Source organism: Gigantopelta aegis, chromosome 4, assembly GCF_016097555.1.
Source record: "Gigantopelta aegis isolate Gae_Host chromosome 4, Gae_host_genome, whole genome shotgun sequence".
Classification (NCBI taxonomy): domain Eukaryota; kingdom Metazoa; phylum Mollusca; class Gastropoda; order Neomphalida; family Peltospiridae; genus Gigantopelta; species Gigantopelta aegis.
Window position 1 is genome coordinate 7,642,021 of NC_054702.1, and position 20,367 is coordinate 7,662,387.

At 35.9% G+C, this 20,367-nt stretch overlaps 1 protein-coding gene across 1 annotated transcript in view; it reads right to left on the reverse strand.

Moving 5' to 3' along the window:
* LOC121372601 (small subunit processome component 20 homolog) overlaps positions 1–20,367 on the reverse strand; it is a 119,808-nt gene that overhangs the window by 91,561 nt on the left and 7,880 nt on the right. The window contains exons 6-15 of the mRNA XM_041499014.1: positions 19,687–19,881; positions 17,754–17,838; positions 13,081–13,140; positions 5,855–5,932; positions 4,140–4,301; positions 3,193–3,348; positions 2,848–2,982; positions 2,355–2,432; positions 971–1,146; positions 312–443 (exon numbers count right to left, since the gene is read on the reverse strand). Of these exons, the coding sequence (XP_041354948.1) occupies positions 312–443; positions 971–1,146; positions 2,355–2,432; positions 2,848–2,982; positions 3,193–3,348; positions 4,140–4,301; positions 5,855–5,932; positions 13,081–13,140; positions 17,754–17,838; positions 19,687–19,881 (1,257 nt within the window). The remainder of the gene's footprint in view (positions 1–311; positions 444–970; positions 1,147–2,354; positions 2,433–2,847; positions 2,983–3,192; positions 3,349–4,139; positions 4,302–5,854; positions 5,933–13,080; positions 13,141–17,753; positions 17,839–19,686; positions 19,882–20,367) is intronic.

Consider the following 20,367-nt stretch of genomic DNA (forward strand, 5'->3'; position numbering starts at 1 on the left):
TATGTCTTTATCACTATAGTAAGATTGAATAAAACCAAGTAGCAGTACCCGATATGAGAAACACAATTAAGTTGCAGTACTTGATATGTGGAACACAGACCAAGTTATGATACACAATCATAGGAAAACAAACCAAATTGCAGTACTTGATATGACAAACACAAACCAATATGCAGTACATGATATGACAAACACAAACCAAATTGCAGTACCTGATATGAGAAACACAAACCAAAGCGGTCAAGTTGAAGAATACAAGCCAAATTGCAGTACCTGTTATGAGAAGAGGAAAATAAACCAACTTGAAGTACCTGATATGAGGAACACAAACCAGAGCTGCCCACATCTGACTGAGATAGCCTGGTTCTTGTCGAATATCTTCACATTCCGTCGTCAGCAGTGATAAAATCAACTTCTGGAATCTGCCAGCTTGTTTTCTGCTGCTGCAATTAAATTTATTTATCTTAATGACCTTTAAGTCCTTCAATAGCTTAATAGATAATTTTAATTACTAATAATACAAACATAACAGGGATGAAAAGGACATTGCAATGAGGTTTTTGTCAAAGAACAAGGATTTTGGGGGTAGCACTAAAATTTAGAATTGTGTAAATATGTGAAGGTTTATTTTTTTTATATCTAAGACATAAACTCACTCAGCTAATGAATGAATATTGTAGACTGATATCAAGGATTCAGATTTAAGTAACTTAAGGTCATATTATATGAATCTAATAGCATAAAAAAAGTTGACCAAAATCTTTGTCTCAAAGTCTTTGAAGTCAGTCATTGTGAAATGCTGTGTTTCACCCCACAAATTTTATTTTTACTTTAAGCATTAATGGTAGAGTAATAACATATTTAGCCATGTAATTTGTATGATGCAATGTGTTTCTTTAACACCTAGATTGAACATCAAAGGTGTAAGCTTTCTACAACTACAAGGTTCTACATTGACTTGCACTCTCACCGTAAAACAGTTGAGAAATCGAGGTTGTAAGAGCGGATCTGTTGTAAATCTGACCCATCATTGGGCTGTTTGACTTTGTGTAGGAGGAGTCTGGTGACCAGGCCGAGACAAACGTCAGACGCTGTGTCATCGAGAGGCACACAGTGCAGCCAGCCCAGAAGATTGGGCAGTATGTCCTGCAAACCAAGAATAGCAAGATTAACTAATGACCGCCGGTAGTAGGGAAGTATAGTAGGTGGTTATAAGTGCCTCTTAACAATGCCAGAAGGAACTACTGAACACACCCTCAGGTGCTCTACCAGAACTGCAAGATTTATCTTACAGAGAAACCAGAACTTTGATCCACAACAGGCAAAAATCCACCTTCCTTGCTTCAAATGGCAGATACAATCTACATCAAGATCCTTTCCACGAACTGTCTCGCCACGAGCAAACAACAATTTTTGTCACTGCGGACTGAAAGAACATCTTAAAAAGATTGGTATTCAGCCCTCGGCTCTCTATGATTGTGGAAAAGATGACCAAACACCACAACACTTCCTGCAGTCCTGTCCACTCTATAACAGAGAGAGAGGCAACAAATCTGGCCTGCGAGTACTACGATGGATGCCAAGCAAAAGATCCTAGATAGCCGAGGTGTGTGCCTAGGACAGCATGCTCTAACGTTACATGGGTATAAACACAGAAATAAGCATATATACATAATAAATAGATAAATATGTAGCAACAGCAAGTTTATTTTTCCACTCATAAAACCAAAATTTGTTTTGTTAATGACACCATTACAGCACATATAGTGTTAGAGGAAGCCCAATACATTTTTCCATTAGCAGCAAGAGATCTTTCATATGCACTCTCCATAGACAGGATGGCACATACCATGGTCTTTGATATACCAGTCATAGTGTACCAGTTGGGACAGGAAAACAACATAGAGAATGGGTCCACTGAGGAGGTTCGATCCTCTGACCCTAGCACCTCAGGTGAGTGCTCTACCAACTGAGCTAGATCCTGCCCACTTTTCTAGACCATGTGTCGAAATTGGAGAAAACAATTTGCTTTTCGTTCTGTGTTATTACTGCAATCATAAGTCAAACATTAATAAAACATCAAAATATTCTGCACTAGGATGTGCTTCAAAAATCAACATACTGCAGTCAATTACAATAATTAAACATCTGATTGTTGTCAAATAATTCCAGAACTGCAAGACAAAAAAAGAACTCAGAAATCATACATATGCATGATAGTTTAATGATTTTCAGAATTCAGTGTCTTCAATGAGGACGTACCTATTTAAATGACATGTTAGAAATTACATCAGATTCTTAATGTTTCTGATACTAAAATATAATAATTTACTATTGATTATTTTAAATATTACCTTTTCAAAGATTGGCAAGTCAAACAATTTTTTGGTGAATTCTGCCAGATCAGTAACTTTGTACCCCTTTTGATAAACCTGAAAAGAAATGTACAAAACAAGTATAGAAAGAAGACATAAAATCTTTTAGATTTATTAATTATTCTACAGGCTACTTCACAATTCTCTCCACTACATTTCATTTGTAATCCTTCGCTCCCAAAAATAATCAGTGCTCTCTAACACCAACCTCCTTCCATTTATCCTATCACTGTGATTTAAATTGACAAACATTATTGGATTTTCTGTTTGTATTTTTAATTTGGGTTTTTTCTTTGATAATAAATATTAGATAAAAATTATCTGTATTTACGTAAAAAAAAAGAAGTTTTGCAACACATCCCATATCACACCCTCGCACCCCATTGCTAGTGTTAAATAATTGTTGAATGTCTCCTATAAGCAAATTAACCCGTAACACAAATCCCGCAAATAACAAAACACTTGTACTAACCTGTGACACTAGTCTGACAGTTACATCCATGGGTAGATGGTCATGTGACATGATGAGAACCAATGAAATTGCATCCAGCAGTGATTCCCCAATATGTTCTGGATTTGGAGCTTCCTTCACAATCTGAATTAGAGTCTAAAAGAAAAAAAGAAAAAAACTTTTCAATGTCCAGGGACGGTGCTATTTTTTATGTTAATACAATAAACATGTTTTAAATGATGATTATTAAATCCACAGAAACATTAATCAATTGTGTGTTCCATAAACATGTTTTAAATGATGCTTATTAAATCTACAAAAACATTATTCAATTGTGTTCTTGTCTTCATGAAATAATCAACGTACATTTGCCACTTGTTTTGGGTCTGTGATAATGGCTCCGTGGTGGTGTTCCAGCCACACACACATCAAACGGAGCAGACGGCAAACCTGATCTTCCCACTCTTTCTGCTGCTTCTTGGTACACTTCTTGCATGAACTGAGGACGCTTGTTGTACAGTTCTGAAATACAAAAATGGTAGTCCCTGTTGTACCTTTACACTTAACAGTAAAATATTAATTTATCAAACATTTTGGAAGACACATATGACATTTATCCAGCAACCATTGTTTTTATGATCGATTAAAGCAGTCATAAATGTATACTAGCAGATTATGACTTTTGATGTCACTTGTGATGACACATGCCTACATTACAGAATTGCTCATTTGACCTCTAGGTCATTGTACAATGTATCTGAAATAACAGAAATAATAGTTTTTCCCTTAATTTTTACTGTCTACAGGATAAAGATAATAACTAGTTAATGATGTAGGGTATCGGCTTTATCCTTTTCAGGCTAAATGAGAAACTCTGCTCGGCAACCTTTGCAGAATTTCCCATTCTTATCATCACAGGATAAAGCAGATATCCAATGTCATTAACTAGTTATTCTCTATTTATTCATTTTGTATATCAGTTACCAATCTATGATATCTAAATTATCTTAAATTTCTGATTTAATTATTTCTTATTTCAAATGGTCATAATGCTAATATAGTTATAGTTACCTTGTTATTTGTTTATTAAAGACAAACATCCTGTGTTTATAATATATATGTGTTGATGAAGTAAGAATTCAGAGATCAATTCAACAAGTGACTATCTTCCTTGTGTACATATCTCTTCTTATTATCAATGTGGTGTCATAAATATATCACATATTTAAAACAAAAAATAACAAATCATGGATTTTCAAGAATTATACCTGCTCTTATTTTATTAAATTCAAATTTCTACCAATGACACTCACCAACAAAACTGACCACAGTTGGGCAGCGTGTTCCTTTGAGGTGTAATCGGCACAGCTCCCCATGAAATGACGCAACGCTCCCTCCACTTGTGACCACGGCAACTTGCACTTTCTACCTTCTGGATTCCATGGGCCAGTTTTATACAACAACAGAGGCAATACCTGTAAACAAGAGGAAAACAAAATAAAAATATTTTTACAAATTAAAAGTGTCTTAAATTATTCATTAATGATGATAACCAGTTACTGCATTGTCTGTTAATGTGATAATTAACTAGATAGCCCTGTGTAGTAAGTTTATTAACCTTTTTATTCTGCATGTCTTGGTTGGTCATGGGAAAATAACTATCTATGAAAACAGCATGAGAACTAACTATGCCAGTAACAGTCAATGCATAACTTTTTAAGATGTACAGTTTATTATTTCCCTGCGGAAAGAAAGAAGATTAATCATTAATAAGAAAATTGAAGAAAATGTATTTTGCTCTCTTTTCAGTGGATTAGTAGGAACATCACAACACTCAATGTTTATAGTACCATCATCTAAAAAAATGTTTATTGTACCATCATCTAAAAAAAGAAAATTTGTAAATAATTTCAGTTTGGTTTGACGTAAAAAGAAAGAGTGTTTGGGAAAGAACCAAACAATACAATTTGTGTGACCAATTTAAAGGGACAGACCATTAGTTTTTAACAATTACAGCATATTTTTCACCATTAGAGCTGTTTATGTTCACTGAACTCAAACATTTCGTATATTTCACTCTTTAGATTATCCATTTCCGTAGAACCAAAGTATTTCTGGTCATCCTGGTGTTTATAGTACCAAAAATTGAATTTTTTACATTTTTAAAAATGCACATGTGTCTGAGAAGTAGCGGTTTATTGTTTCGAGTTCTAGTCTATTTTTAAGGATATTTCCTGTTTTAACGTCACAGACTCTTCTTTCACGCTATTATAACTTTATCCAAATGAGTTACAGATTTGTAAATTTAACTAAACTTAGCGTCCATTTTTTACAGGTTAAAACTAGGATGTACGCCTTTAAATAACAAACGTCTCAGAAATAAACAACTTGTAGTAAATTCCATAGCATGAAAAAAGGCATTCCCTGTGGGACGCACAATAAGTACTTGGATTCTGGTCACATGACTACCTCTTTTTTTCCCCTTCACTTTCAGAGATGACAGAGATTCATGGAAAGATTGGGGAGGATACACTTAGTGATACGGCAAGTTTTAATATCGAAACAAAAATAAATGTTTAACCTGCTTAGTGACGAAAAGGTTTTCTGGCAAACTATTTGTTAGTTCATTAAAACTGTTCAATAAGTCAAAAGTACGGCGATTGTCACTGCTGTTTTATTTAACTGCGCACTCAACACATTTTATTTATGGTTATATGGCGTCAGACATATGGTTAAAGACCACTGCCGTCACTTTATGGGCTACTCTTTTCGATTAGCAGCAAGGGTTCTTTTATATGCACTATCCCACAGACAGGGTAGTACATACCACGGTCTTTGATATACCAGTCGTGGTGCACTGTCTGGAACGAGAAATAGTCCAATGGGCCCACCGATGGAGATCGATCCCAGACCGACCACGCATCAAGCAAACGCTTTACCACTGGGCTACATCCCACCCGTAATTCACATACAACCACAATTAATTTGTTAAAGAAATAAAACATTGTTTTTAACAACAAGATCTCACCTTGTCTGTGATACTGTGAAACTGGTGCTTGACTCCTTTCATCATTTCAAACAAAAGCTGACCTATCCCATGAGCTTTCTGAAAAAGAAGATATGCAGACTGTTACATGTCACCATGAATTTATTGTTAGAAAGTGGATGTGCATCTAGCAGAGGAAATAATTTTATTACCAATATGGGCAGAGAGAAGTGGGGAAAGAAAAATGATCTTTCTCTAGGGATAGAAATTTTTTTTCTTCCCTTAGATATGTTTTGACGTCATAAACAGTGCTTCACTATAGTCTTTGACGTCATAAACAGTGCTTCACTGTAGTCTTTGGCGTCATAAACAGTGCTTCACTGTAGTCTTTGACGTCATAAACAGTGCTTCACTGTAGTCTTTGACGTCATAAACAGTGCTTCACTGTAGTCTTTGACGTCATAAACAGTGCTTCACTGTAGTCTTTGACGTCATAAACAGTGCTTCACTGTAGTCTTTGACGTCATAAACAGTGCTTCACTATAGTCTTTGACGTCATAAACAGTGCTTCACTGTAGTCTTTGGCGTCATAAACAGTGCTTCACTGTAGTCTTTGACGTCATAAACAGTGCTTCACTGTAGTCTTTGACGTCATAAACAGTGCTTCACTGTAGTCTTTGACGTCATAAACAGTGCTTCACTGTAGTCTTTGACGTCATAAACAGTGCTTCACTGTAGTCTTTGACGTCATAAACAGTGCTTCACTATAGTCTTTGACATCATAAACAGTGCTTCACTGTAGTCTTTGACGTCATAAACAGTGCTTCACTGTAGTCTTTGACGTCATAAACAGTGCTTCACTGTAGTCTTTGACGTCATAAACAGTGCTTCACTGTAGTCTTTGACGTCATAAACAGTGCTTCACTGTAGTCTTTGACATCATAAACAGTGCTTCACTATAGTCTTTGACGTCATAAACAGTGCTTCACTGTAGTCTTTGACATCATAAACAGTGCTTCACTATAGTCTTTGACGTCATAAACAGTGCTTCACTATAGTCTTTGACGTCATAAACAGTGCTTCACTATAGTCTTTGACGTCATAAACAGTGCTTCACTGTAGTCTTTGACATCATAAACAGTGCTTCACTATAGACTCTGACGTCATAAACAGTGCTTCACTGTAGTCTTTGACATCATAAACAGTGCTTCACTATAGTCTTTGACGTCATAAACAGTGCTTCACTATAGTCTCTGATGTCATAAACAGTGCTTCACTATAGTCTTTGACGTCATAAACAGTGCTTCACTATAGTCTCTGATGTCATAAACAGTGCTTCACTATAGTCTTTGACGTCATAAACAGTGCTTCACTATAGTCTTTGACGTCATAAACAGTGCTTCACTATAGTCTTTGACGTCATAAACAGTGCTTCACTATAGACTCTGATGTCATAAACAGTGCTTCACTGTAGTCTTTGACATCATAAACAGTGCTTCACTATAGTCTTTGACGTCATAAACAGTGCTTCACTATAGACTCTGATGTCATAAACAGTGCTTCACTGTAGTCTTTGACGTCATAAACAGTGCTTCACTATAGTCTTTGACATCATAAACAGTGCTTCACTATAGACTTTGATGTCATAAACAGTGCTTCACTGTAGTCTTTGACATCATAAACAGTGCTTCACTGTAGTCTTTGACGTCATAAACAGTGCTTCACTGTAGTCTTTGGCGTCATAAACAGTGCTTCACTGTAGTCTTTGACGTCATAAACAGTGCTTCACTGTAGTCTTTGACGTTATAAACAGTGCTTCACTGTAGTCTTTGACGTCATAAACAGTGCTTCACTATAGACTGATGTCATAAACAGTGCTTCACTGTAGTCTTCGATGTCATAAACAGTGCTTCACTGTAGTCTTCGATGTCATAAACAGTGCTTCACTGTAGTCTTTGACGTCATAAACAGTGCTTCACTATAGACTCTGATGTCATAAACAGTGCTTCACTATAGTCTTTGATGTCATAAACAGTGCTTCACTATAGTCTTTGACGTCATAAACAGTGCTTCACTGTAGTCTTTGACGTCATAAACAGTGCTTCACTGTAGTCTTTGATGTCATAAACAGTGCTTCACTGTAGTCTTTGATGTCATAAACAGTGCTTCACTGTAGTCTTTGACGTCATAAACAGTGCTTCACTATAGACTCTGATGTCATAAACAGTGCTTCACTGTAGTCTTTGACGTCATAAACAGTGCTTCACTGTAGTCTTTGACGTCATAAACAGTGCTTCACTGTAGTCTTTGACGTCATAAACAGTGCTTCACTGTAGTCTTTGACGTCATAAACAGTGCTTCACTATAGTCTTTGACGTCATAAACAGTGCTTCACTATAGTCTTTGATGTCATAAACAGTGCTTCACTGTAGTCTTTGACATCATAAACAGTGCTTCACTGTAGTCTTTGACGTCATAAACAGTGCTTCACTATAGTCTTTGACGTCATAAACAGTGCTTCACTATAGTCTTTGACGTCATAAACAGTGCTTCACTTAGTCTTTGACGTCACAACTGTTAGGCAACAACAAACAACCTAACTATTTTTATCCATGTCAACAACTAACTGGCCTCAGACTAGAGTTATCCACCCATTTGGTTGTCCAAAATACGGAAGTTAATGCGAGAAAATATAGTTTTCTTGTGATGTGATTAATGGCTGGGGAGCTGCTTAGTATACTGGATTGTTACACTGGGTTTGACAGGTAAGAGAATGCAGTTAGTGAATATGTGCACTTGGTTTACTCTGGATACTGCATAATGTCCCCCAGAGCACATTGAAGTCATGCAAAATTTGTGTAAAATGCAGAGAAATGGGTGTGATTCGGTCCCTTAGCCCACGTGTGTTTGTTTACATTGATATAACGCGGAAAAGAGCTGGACAACAGATGTCGTCCTTTCGAGTGTTCAATGGGCCCAGGCAGGTAATGTTTCCCGTGAAATGCTAATGGCCTGGTGAAATTAATAAAAGGGCTACATGAGAATACATAGTGAAATTAATTGTGGTCTGAGGCCAACTTACGTCATCAGTGATACGTATGTCACAGGTATGACGCAGCGCTGTCTCTTGTTCTCAACTTGCAATAAACGTTTCATTTGAAAATCTTCCATAAAATGATAAAGATTGATAATGGGTAATAGATAGAATACCCAACTCGCTACTCGGCAATACCGTTAATCTTGCACTCATGAATTTATGTTGTCCATAAACAAATTCACTCATGCAAGATAAACGGTATTGCCGAGTAGTGAGTTGGGTATTCTCTAAGTATTACAGTGATCATAAGACTTGTGTATTTTACTAAACATTCTTTGGCACATTTGACCTTTTAACACAGATGGCAGTGTTCATTGGAACCATATGGATCATGTGCTTACCAATATGCTGTATTAGTTAACTGTGAAATAACAGAAAGAAAGAAATGTTTTATTTAACGATGCACTCCAACACATTTTATTAACGGTTATATGGCATCAGACATATGGTTATGGACCACACACAGATTTTGAGAGGAAACCCGCTGTTGCCACTACATGGGCTACTCTTTCTGATTAGCAGCAAGGGATCTTTTATTTGCGCTTCCCACAGGCAGGATAGCACAAACCATGGCCTTTGTTGAACCAGTTATGGATCACTGGTCGGTTCAAGTGGTACACCTACCCATTGAGACTTGCGGAGCACTCACTCAGGGTTTGGAGTCGGTATCTGGATTAAAAATCCCATGCCTCGACTGGGATTCGAACCCAGTACCTACCAGCCTATTTTTTATCCATGGTGAGCCCTTGAAATAACAGATTTAATTCAACCATATCACTGGATAATGTGGTTACCAATATGTTTTATTAGTTAACTGTAAAATAACAGATTAAATTCAACCATATCATTGGAAAATGTGCAGGGTCATGCAGAATACAGCGCAGGCTTAATGATCTTTAATAATCACGTTTATTAATTTTAACGGCATGCATTTAACATGTATGAAATCAAATTCTGGAAGATCTGCAAGTTGTTATTTTAACTTTGTAAAGTCTTTGAACCAAAGTAATAAAAACAGACCGACAACGCGTGTCGATTTGAATACACATGCCAGTTCAGGGCCAAAAGACATGTAGGCTATCCTAAGGGCAGAGTTCAGCCAGACCGAACGAAAACAAAACGTTCGTTAGACTGGTTCGTGCACTTCGCGTTAAACCAAATATACATTACGGACACCAATCAAATAGTTCGCGAACGTTAGGAAGAACGTTCACTGGCTGAACTGGGAACAGCTCTCAGCACGAATTACGTCATGCTTCAGAGTCAGCTGACACCCATGTGTCAAGAGACATCGTTGCGGACATTAAACAATACAATTACACAGGAGTAAATCTTGATATAAATTTGTAGAAAAACAATAGTTATTCGCATCAATGAATACCTAATTGCAGTTTCATTTATTTCTTTGTCTTTGTTAAGTTGGTACCCATGGTCGAGCACGCATGCAGATCGTGATCGTGGGAATTGAACATGCAGTATTTACAAATTATGTTAAACATACACTGAATAAAATTAGTTTACAATAATCATATTTGTTAGATAATGTTAGATATAAATTTGTAAGACTGTGAGGTGACATTTAATAAGTTAGCTGGATTTTAAAAAGACCGTAAATTTAAAATTTATTAATGTTTTTTGTTTTGTTTTATAAATGGAATATACTGTGAAGTCAGCATTCCTAGCCTAGGTATTTCACAAGCAGAAATCACAAGCATTTAACACAACGCTGAAATAAACAGCAACAACATGGCGCAAATTATCAAATTGTTGGGGGTGGGGAATTGGTGGGTTACTTAAAAAAAGTAAAACAAAAGTAAAAAAATAATAATAATTAAAAAAAAGGAAAAAAGCAATTCAAACCAACATAAAGATTGCTATTTAAAGAAATAATGAGTTCTATATTTTAAAAAAGCTCTCACCCCCATATTTTTGTTAATTTAATGTCACAGGCCTTAGAAGTGGGGGTGGGTGTACGGGGTACTGGCTTCCAACTCTGAAGATAATGCATCACCCCCCACCATCACTAAAAAATAGAAGTAATACATTAACTGTCCCTAACACCATTGCTGTCTTTGATTTTGATACGGTAATACGGTTTTGTTATTCAGATTTATTCCAGTTTGTACACAATTAGCTGAAAAAAATGCATTTTTATATTCATATAAAAATACTCTATACAATACTTCATAAAACAATTTTGGCTAAAGCATTTTCAATATGGCTAATAAAAATTTCATTTGGCTAATATTTTGGCTACAGGTATTTTTTATCCATGGTGAGCCCTTGAAATAACAGATTTAATTCAACCATATCACTGGATAATGTGCTTACCAATATGTTGCATTAGTTAACGGTGAAATATCGGATTTAATTCAACCACATCACTGTTTTATTGACTACTCTGTCATGACCAAGATGATGAATGGTGGTGTAACAATATACCATACTCCAATATTCAGTGAGCCGATCAATAGAGATGTTTCAATGATCGATTATAATCAAAAAGTGATCATGTGTGCTCCATCAGTTATAAATATTCATAATTGAATGTCCCGGGAAATAGACACTGTAGTTGGTCCTATAGTTTACATGATAGAATTGATGTAACTTTGCTAGGGTTTGGGTTGGTTTCATGTACATGTATATGTAGAGAAAAGTGATATTAAACATGTATTAAAGGTAACATTTTCAACAGCTGTTTTCGTCACTAGCTGAACTGAATACACAAATACACGTATGTAATACTAACTATACAAAATGCAACACCTATTCCATTTCTTTTGATGTAATCTTTTTTGCAGTCTCCAGTTTAGTCTCACAACACCGATTTGATTGCTTTTGATGTAATCAGGGGCACAAACCTGTCATTTAGTCATGTTATATTACAATCAACGATCAGGAGAATACATCGTCTCAGCAAGAATTGTGTATCAAAGTGTTTCTGTATTAAAAACCATCCTTTGATCATAATAGCTGGCTTGAACCTGTTTATTGTGCATTATTACAATCTATGATCAGGAGAATACACCATCTCATTTCCCAACTCTGCGGGAATACTTTATCAAAGTGTTTCTGTATTGAAAACCGTACTTTGATCATGTTAACTGGCTTGAATCGCCATGTTATGCATCATTACCATTCACCACAACCAATTGTAGACGTAACAGATTTTATGTTAATTATGTTAATGACAGCTTCTGTTTGCAAATTTGTGGTAAATGGAAATCGATCAGAAACCAAAATGGGATGGGCATGGTATCAAACCAGAGAATTATGCATAACTTTATTATTGTTGTACACTGTAACTCAACTGAAGGCAAACTAACTTTGGCACTGTCAATGATCTGGGGTAAAAACAGGTTAGAAAAAACACACACAAAAAACCCAAAGAATTATTATCAATGAAACATTTAAAATTAAATATGTTTAAAATGCAATGAAATAATTATATGTTTAATTCCATCTCTTATTTAAAGTACATTTTTAGTTCCAGCATGAGTGGGGAAAGAATTTTAATAGACTTGGGTGTTCAAGTAAAGCAAATGATATCTGTTAAGGGCAAAAACTAGAGCTGGGCGGTATACTGTATATACCATCCGGTATCGTTATCATGTCAATACCGATTTACTATACTGAGCAAATATCAAAATACTGAAATGTCGGTATCGAAAAATGTTTCCTGCCATTTAGCACTAACAATATATATCTGACAAAGGGAAAATAACTGAGAAGAGAGAAATGAGGACCTTGTGTATGGAACTTAATTTTATTTATATAGATGAAATTAGCAAGTGAGCATTAATCAGGCATGCATTTAAAGCCAAGAACACAAAAAATACTGATCGGTATCGGTATTGTATCAATATCGAATACTGTACCAATACCGAGGTAAATTACCCCAAATATACAGATACTGCCATCTAACCTGAAATTTTAATACTGCCCAGCTTTAGCAAAAACACATGAGTTTATTCAAACAGTAGTATTGTTTTGCATTGATAAAGAATATAATAAGATTGTTAGTTTATTAAAACTGTAACTGTGTTCATATTTTGCATTTTAATAAACAATGTTACAAGATGTGAAAGCAAGATTTAAGCTGGGTAGGAGAGAACGTGTGTTTTTATTATAACTAAATAATAAAATATGGTAAATGTTAGTGATTACTTACATCAGAGTCTTGTTCGAGACAGGAGAAAAGAAAGTCAAACAGATCATGATGGTCCTTCACCTGTCGACAAACAAAACTTAATGATAAAGAATGAATGAATGGGTTTTTATTTAACAATACATTCAACACAGTTTAATTACGGTTAAATGGCATAGGAATTATGGTTAAGGACCACACAGATAATGAGAGGAAACCCGCTGCCGCCACGCAATGGGCTATTAACTCCATTTAGCATCAAGGGATCTTTTATATGCAGTATCCCACAGACAGGATAGTAGATACCACGGCGAGTGCTATGTCCCACCCCCTAACTATAACTTCAACTGTGGTACACAGCTAATTACTCATTAGGTGTAGGGATAGCTCTGCCACAGAAGGAGATATTTTAAGATAGATTTTAATAATAATGTTTATTATTATTAAATATGTGCATAATGTCAAAACAATAATTTGAAAAAGAAGTATAAAAGTATTAGACTAAGCACAAACAGATAATACATATTACTGAATTACTGATTGTAATATGTATTATCTTTATCTATCTATTTATCTAAAAGTAAAACCCAGGTCTTCTAGAATTTAAAAAAAAATCCATTAACCATGGGATTGGTGATTTTAAAAATTAATTATCCATGATTGAATATTCATTAGCCTTACTTCTGTATGTATATCAGGGGTTCTAGAATTAAAAAAAAAATTACTTCCCATACTCAGAGTATGACAAATATTTTGAAAAGTCACTAGCCACAGGGCTAGTGGGTTTGTGAAAACCACTAGCCCACCAAGATAAAGCACTAGCCCAAATCCCTGATCAATTATAACTGGATTTTTATATAATTTTTGTAACATTACACATTTACGAGTATAACAGTAAAATAAAACAAACACTTAAATCATGTTGTAACTTTCAGTTTTTTGTCGTGTCGTACGTTTTGTCTTTTGTCAAGTGTGATCCATCGTCATTGTCCCATTTTCGTTTTTGCCCTCCCCCCGGGGAAAAATAATTGAGCAAACTCTTGGTTGGTATCTAAACACACTATCAAAATAATTAAATTTAAATGAGGGTACGACAGTGTGACACACGGTAATAGATGGTTCAGTGTATTTGGTAGTTGGTTATATATTTAGGGCCTACTATTTATGTCGATAGGAACGGTGATGCCAAATACAGGGCATTATCCCATGTCAGACCGATGTCAAAAGAATATAACGGCGACATCTAATCCGTTGTTAATTGATGAACAAAAAAGGTATTATCTTGTATCGGCAACTGTGACGTATTATCCAAACCGCTACACGTAATAGGCCAAACCGAGTCATTGCATATGCGGTTACTATTAAAGTAAATTGTTTTCCTGATTGCCGATAACCACATGTTAGCAAAGTGTTAAATTAGAAAACAATAGGTAAATAAAACAAACACTGAAATTCAAAGCATGGCTGGGGTTTACTTGATTGAGATTAACCTGTCGTCGCGATTGGTGATTTCCAAGTGCTTAGCCTAAAACATATGTGCGAGATTAACTACCACGTGACGTGTCTAACCAATCAAAACACGCATGTCATTAGACTTTATTTCCTGTGCCAGAAACTTGAAAGGGAAAGGTAAACAATGCATGCTGTAACTGTGACGATGTAGAGATAGACCGGCCTCGGTGGCGTAGTGGTTAAGCCATCGGACTACAGGCTGGTAGGTACAGGTTCGCAGCCCGGTACCGGCTCCAACCCAGAGCGAGTTCTTAAGGACTTAATGGGTAGGTGTAAGGCCACTACACCCTCTTCTCTCTCACTAACTACTAACCAACTAACAATTAACCTACTGTCCTGGACAGACAGCCCAAATAGCTGAGGTGTGTGCCCAGGACAGCGTGCTTGAACCTTAATTGGATATAAGCACGAAAATAAGTTGAAATGAATGAATGTAGAGATAGCATGTTACTGCAGTTTGCAGACCTAGCTCAAGTGGATTATTATTATATACTGATTGCGTTGTTGATATTATTCGATGACAAACGTCACAATCAAATTTATTAAACGAAATTTCAGCCGAGAGAAAAAGAAAGAAAGAAAAAAACACACCCCACGATCGAGCGATGACGAGAGGAGGGGGGAAACCACTAGCCCGCAGGGGCTAGTGGTTTTGCGTTTCTCACTAGCCCGAACTTAAAAACCACTAGCCATGGGCGTCGGGCTAGCGGATTTGTCGAACTCTGCCATACTGATCAGTAGATAATTTTTTTTACTGGTCATGATAAAAAAATTCACCTGCTAAATTGTAACCACTCAGTGACTGATAAAACAAATAAAAGAAAGTAAAGATTTTTTTATATATGTAGGTACATTTTTAAATTTGTGTTAATTCATCATATAATGCACTTAAAAATAATTTCTTTCAAGTCTTGCAAATTTAATTCTGTAATGTTTAAATATAATTTAAAAAACAACACAAAATCAAAAACACACCAAAAAACCCAAAAACATTTGGAAGTTCGTGAAACAATATGTTTATGTGCAACCCTTAAATAAAAAACCCTGATCTGACGAGACTGGTCACTGTTTATTTTGTTATGCCTGCACTGTGTTAGAGTAACAACTGTTTGGGTACCAGTCAATTACACCAAAATGACTGCAACATTTTGTTAACTTGTACTTTAATAAAATTACATCTGTAGGTATATTCATTTCAGGGATGGGGCATAAATTACTGGTGACCACATATTCATTAGTGAACTGTTGCATGTGAAAAGAAATCGAAAGTATTAACTTGTAGATCCGTTTTCCTTTTTACATATGATCGATGTTGGTTGAGTTTTTGTTTATTTTTCTTTCATTCGATCATCATCATGATGGTTTATTTGTTTTCCCCTCACTGGCCATCGGGCTCTAACAGTGTACATATTTGTGGAATACTAGTATATTTATGACTACTAGCATTTGCATTTTTTAAATAATATCGGCGAATTAATCACAGAAGTGAATTTTTACGGTCGCGGTAAAGAAATTCACAGGGTCAGTGCGGGGTCCTTCCGGCCCCTAGAGGAAACATTGGAGCAGAAACTTGGTGCATTATAATAGCTTATTACACACAGTAAACCTCACTTATAAAATTAAACAAAGACAAGCTATCATATGCAAATATTGTGTTAAAAATATTATTATTCTACCATAAACAAAATAAAAATATGATAAATAATAGTATAAAACATCATTATATACTCTTCACAAAAAGTAGGGGAACCTGAAATATTAATGTTAATATCAACTATTAGACCGAACATACGCTTTGACCACAGACATCCTAGTAAAGAACGTTCAAGTCTGCTTATCAACACACCAAAACACATTTCATAGTTTGCATGTGCATCACGCAGTTGTCCCGTACACGTGTGAGGTGTCATTCTCCATTTTGACCATTTCAAGGAAGGTCGATTAATCACTGTGGAACATTATTTCTGTCAATCTTTTTCATTCTGTTGTTCATACAGTTGTTATTGTTTTGTTTTCAGTATTTTTTATTGTTTGAATTTGCGATGTGGCATATGCAACGCAATGAGCGTCTACGGGCTATTGGCATGCTGCAAACAGGTAGAAGTCAACGTGAAGCGGCCAACACCTTCAATGTTTTGAAATCAGTGATTAGCAGACTATGGAACAGGTACCAACAAACCCAAAATGTTGACGATCGACCCCGTTCAGGTCGTCCGAGGGCAACGACAGGAGCACAGGATCGATTCACCCGTAACCAGGCTCTAAGAAATCGAGCTCAAAAGGCAAATCAAATTGTTGCAAACCTTCATCAGGCTACTGGTGTCAGAGTTACCAGTCAGACGATTAGAAATCGTCTTCATGCCGCCCATCTTCATGCTCGACAAATCGTTACATTGCTCACAGACATGAATGATGTAGGGAGCGTCAGAACTGGGGTATTCGTCGCTGGTCACGTGTCATGTTTTCAGATGAGTCCCTATTCACTTTGGACTTCCTTGACAGGCGTGGTCAGGTCTGGTGACGACTAAATGAACGGCACGCCAATGTCACAATGCGATTTCATGACAGTTTTGGTTGTAGATCAGTTATGGTGTGGGGTGATATCACTATGACTGACAGAACCCCCCTCCATATCATCAATGCTCACCTCCAGCAGCACAACATCTATCGAATGGCATGGCCAGCAATGAGCCCAGACCTTTCCCCCATTGAACACTCCTGGGACATGATAGGGAGATGTGTGCGTCAACGTCAAAGACCGCGTTAGCGGAACTTGGGCAGGTGATGCAAGAGGAGTGGAACAGACTCCCTCAAATGGAGTATGCCTCATCAACTGAATGAATGTCTGACACATCATGGCGGTATCACCCACTACTGTTAAAAAACCCGTCAACTTTCAAATTTCACTTCTGACCCCAATCGTTCTTCAAGATCTTTGGTGGTCATAAAACCTACTGTAATACTGAACTACCTGTTGTAATGTTTTCCCAGTTAATTCACTAGTATCATATAACAATTCCTCACAGCTAATATACCGTACAATTTTGGCAATTGTACATTTTTATTAGAGGTCCCCTACTTTTTTGGAAGAGTATATAATTAAAAAAAAATTGTTTAATATTATAAAAATAAAAATACTATTATTCACAATAAAACTATACACTAGGGTGTATTAAAAACCTCACCTTTCTCATCAAAAAGGCGAAACTTTCAGCTGCAAACTTCTGAATGTAGTCTTTATACTGACCACCAAGAAGAGAAGAGAAATATCTGAAACAATACAAATTATCTGTTTAGATTTCTGCTTTCATTAAACCAAATAGATGTATACCTGAGACTCCTAGCTTGCTTTAGCATGGTGTGGCATCATGCATCAATAGTCTAGCACCATCTTGCCTTAATCAGTGCCAGGGCAGGATTTAGCTCAGTCTGTTGAGTGCTCGCCTGAGGTGCTTGTGTCACAGGATCAAATCACCTTGGTGGATCCCCTCAACTGATTGATGTTTTTTCCTCGTTCCAGCCAGTGCACCACAACTGGTCAAAGGCTGTGGTATGTGCTTTCCTGTCTCTGGGAAAGTGCATATAAAAGATGTCTTTCTGCATTAATGAAATGTAACGGGTTTCCTCTGATGACTATGTGTCAGAATTACCAAATGTTTGACATCCAATAGCCGATGATTAGTTAATCAGTGCTCTAGTGGTGACATTAAACCAGGGCTAGCTCTGGCACTCACCAAATTTGCCAATTGTGAATTTTGAAAGTAGTTGGCGAATTTTATTTTCATTTGGCGAAATAATTTCATGTAAAAATTGACATTTTTTACAAAGTAACCGGCGATTTCTGCAAGTTTTGAAGTTTAATAGACAATTTGGCGAAACATTTTGCTGACCCAGAGCTAGCGCTGTGTTAAACAAAACAAACTTTAACTTTAATCAGCTTCCCTGAGATTACACAAGCTTTTTTCAGTAATTCGTTCTAAAATTGCCTTTATAAAACACCCAGAAAGGTATCATTAATTAATAAAATATGCCTGTTATATATTTTGCCATTCATTTATTAAAGCAAGCAGATAAATTACATTTATTTTTATTTCAATTAATTTTGTTTATGTTTAATGGAGAAAAAAAAGTGCCCTCAAAATGTTGAATCCAAAAGTGTTCAGTTCACCTTGCCTTGCCAAATTTATAGGGAAAACAGATAATCTTAACTCCTCATAGTGAATTAGTTGTTCTCTTTATTACCCATTGTCACTTTTAACTGTTTTCTAAAAAAAAATCCCTCTGCCGTCTAAAGCAATTCCTTCAGCCATCATGTCACATCCGACCACACAACGACACAACACAAGTGATATCATCACATCCGACCACACAATGACACAACACAAGTGATGTCATCGCATAATGGCAGGTTTTATGCAGTCAAATGTTTACAATACAATACAATAAAACTACGATTGCATTGGAAAATAATCATTTAATATATGTGTTATCAAATTCATGAATGTAAACATTATAAAGGAACGAAAGTGAAGTTCTGGCCATAATGAACAAGCATCGTCTTTTTAACACAAGCCAATCAGTGACTGTAGAAGCAATATGGGTAGTAAAATCTAATAATACAACAGTGTTTTCAATTGCCAATCTCTACTTGTGTTATATTAAATAAAGAAAGAATAATTATCAGCAAATTTTCTCTTTCATTGATCGTCGATGACCCAGTGAAAATTCCATGACTGTTAGGTCTGAAAATGACACCTGCAAATTCCACAACTTTCCAGGTTTTTCATGTCCTGGTGGAACCTGTCTAAATGAACATTATATCAGTGTAAATTTGGAACTGAATAAACCGTCGAAAAATGAGTAAAGTTTAAAGTTTTTGTTTAACAACACCACTAGAGCATATTGATTAATTAATCATCAGCTATTGGATGGCAAACATTTGGTCATCAGAGGAAGCCCGCTACATCTTTCCTAATGCAGCAAGGGATCTTTTTTTATGAACTTTCCCACTGACAGGAAAGTACATCTTTGACCAGTTGACTGAAATGAGAAAAATGTAGTTGAATGGATCTTTCAAGGTGGTTCAATCCTGCGACTCAACTGAATAATTATTCTCACCCAAAGACACTCTGAATGTCCTTAACGAGATATCTCCACAAGAACTTGAAAATGTAGGCCAGACTGGAAAACATCTTCTCCAGGATGTCCGTGTCGTGAGAGTTTGCATTAAGCAACTTGACAAGGATGACAAAGAAATCCTCAAAATGTCGGTAGAAATCAGTCTGTAGATCTCGCGCCAGCTGCACCAGAAGACTGCAAGAAAAAACAAACATTGTACGTGTACAGCATTTGTTAAAGGTAGACTATAATGCTAAGACAGTGTAAATTATGCCAACTTTTTCACACATTATTTACAATTACTTTGTTAAAATTATCAATTCTGGTAAATCATCATATAAGTTTATGAATGTCTTGTCATTTGTAGTAGCTCCAAATGTATTTTATAGGGGAAGGGCACGAGTACAAACTCTTGAAAACGTCTCTGTGACTTTAACAAATTTTCTAAACATTACAGATATTTAAAACTTGTAAAGAAAATTATTTAGGTGAATGCCAACATATTTTTTAATAACAATTAAACTTAATGAACACTACATGAATAATTAAATATTATAAATTTGACTGATACCTTATTTTAATCTGTGCTTCTTGCCAACAGTACTTCTTGTTTTATAAAAAATTTAACCTCTACTTATGCTATGACTTAATTAAGAACAAATATTCCAGAGTTAATTGTGT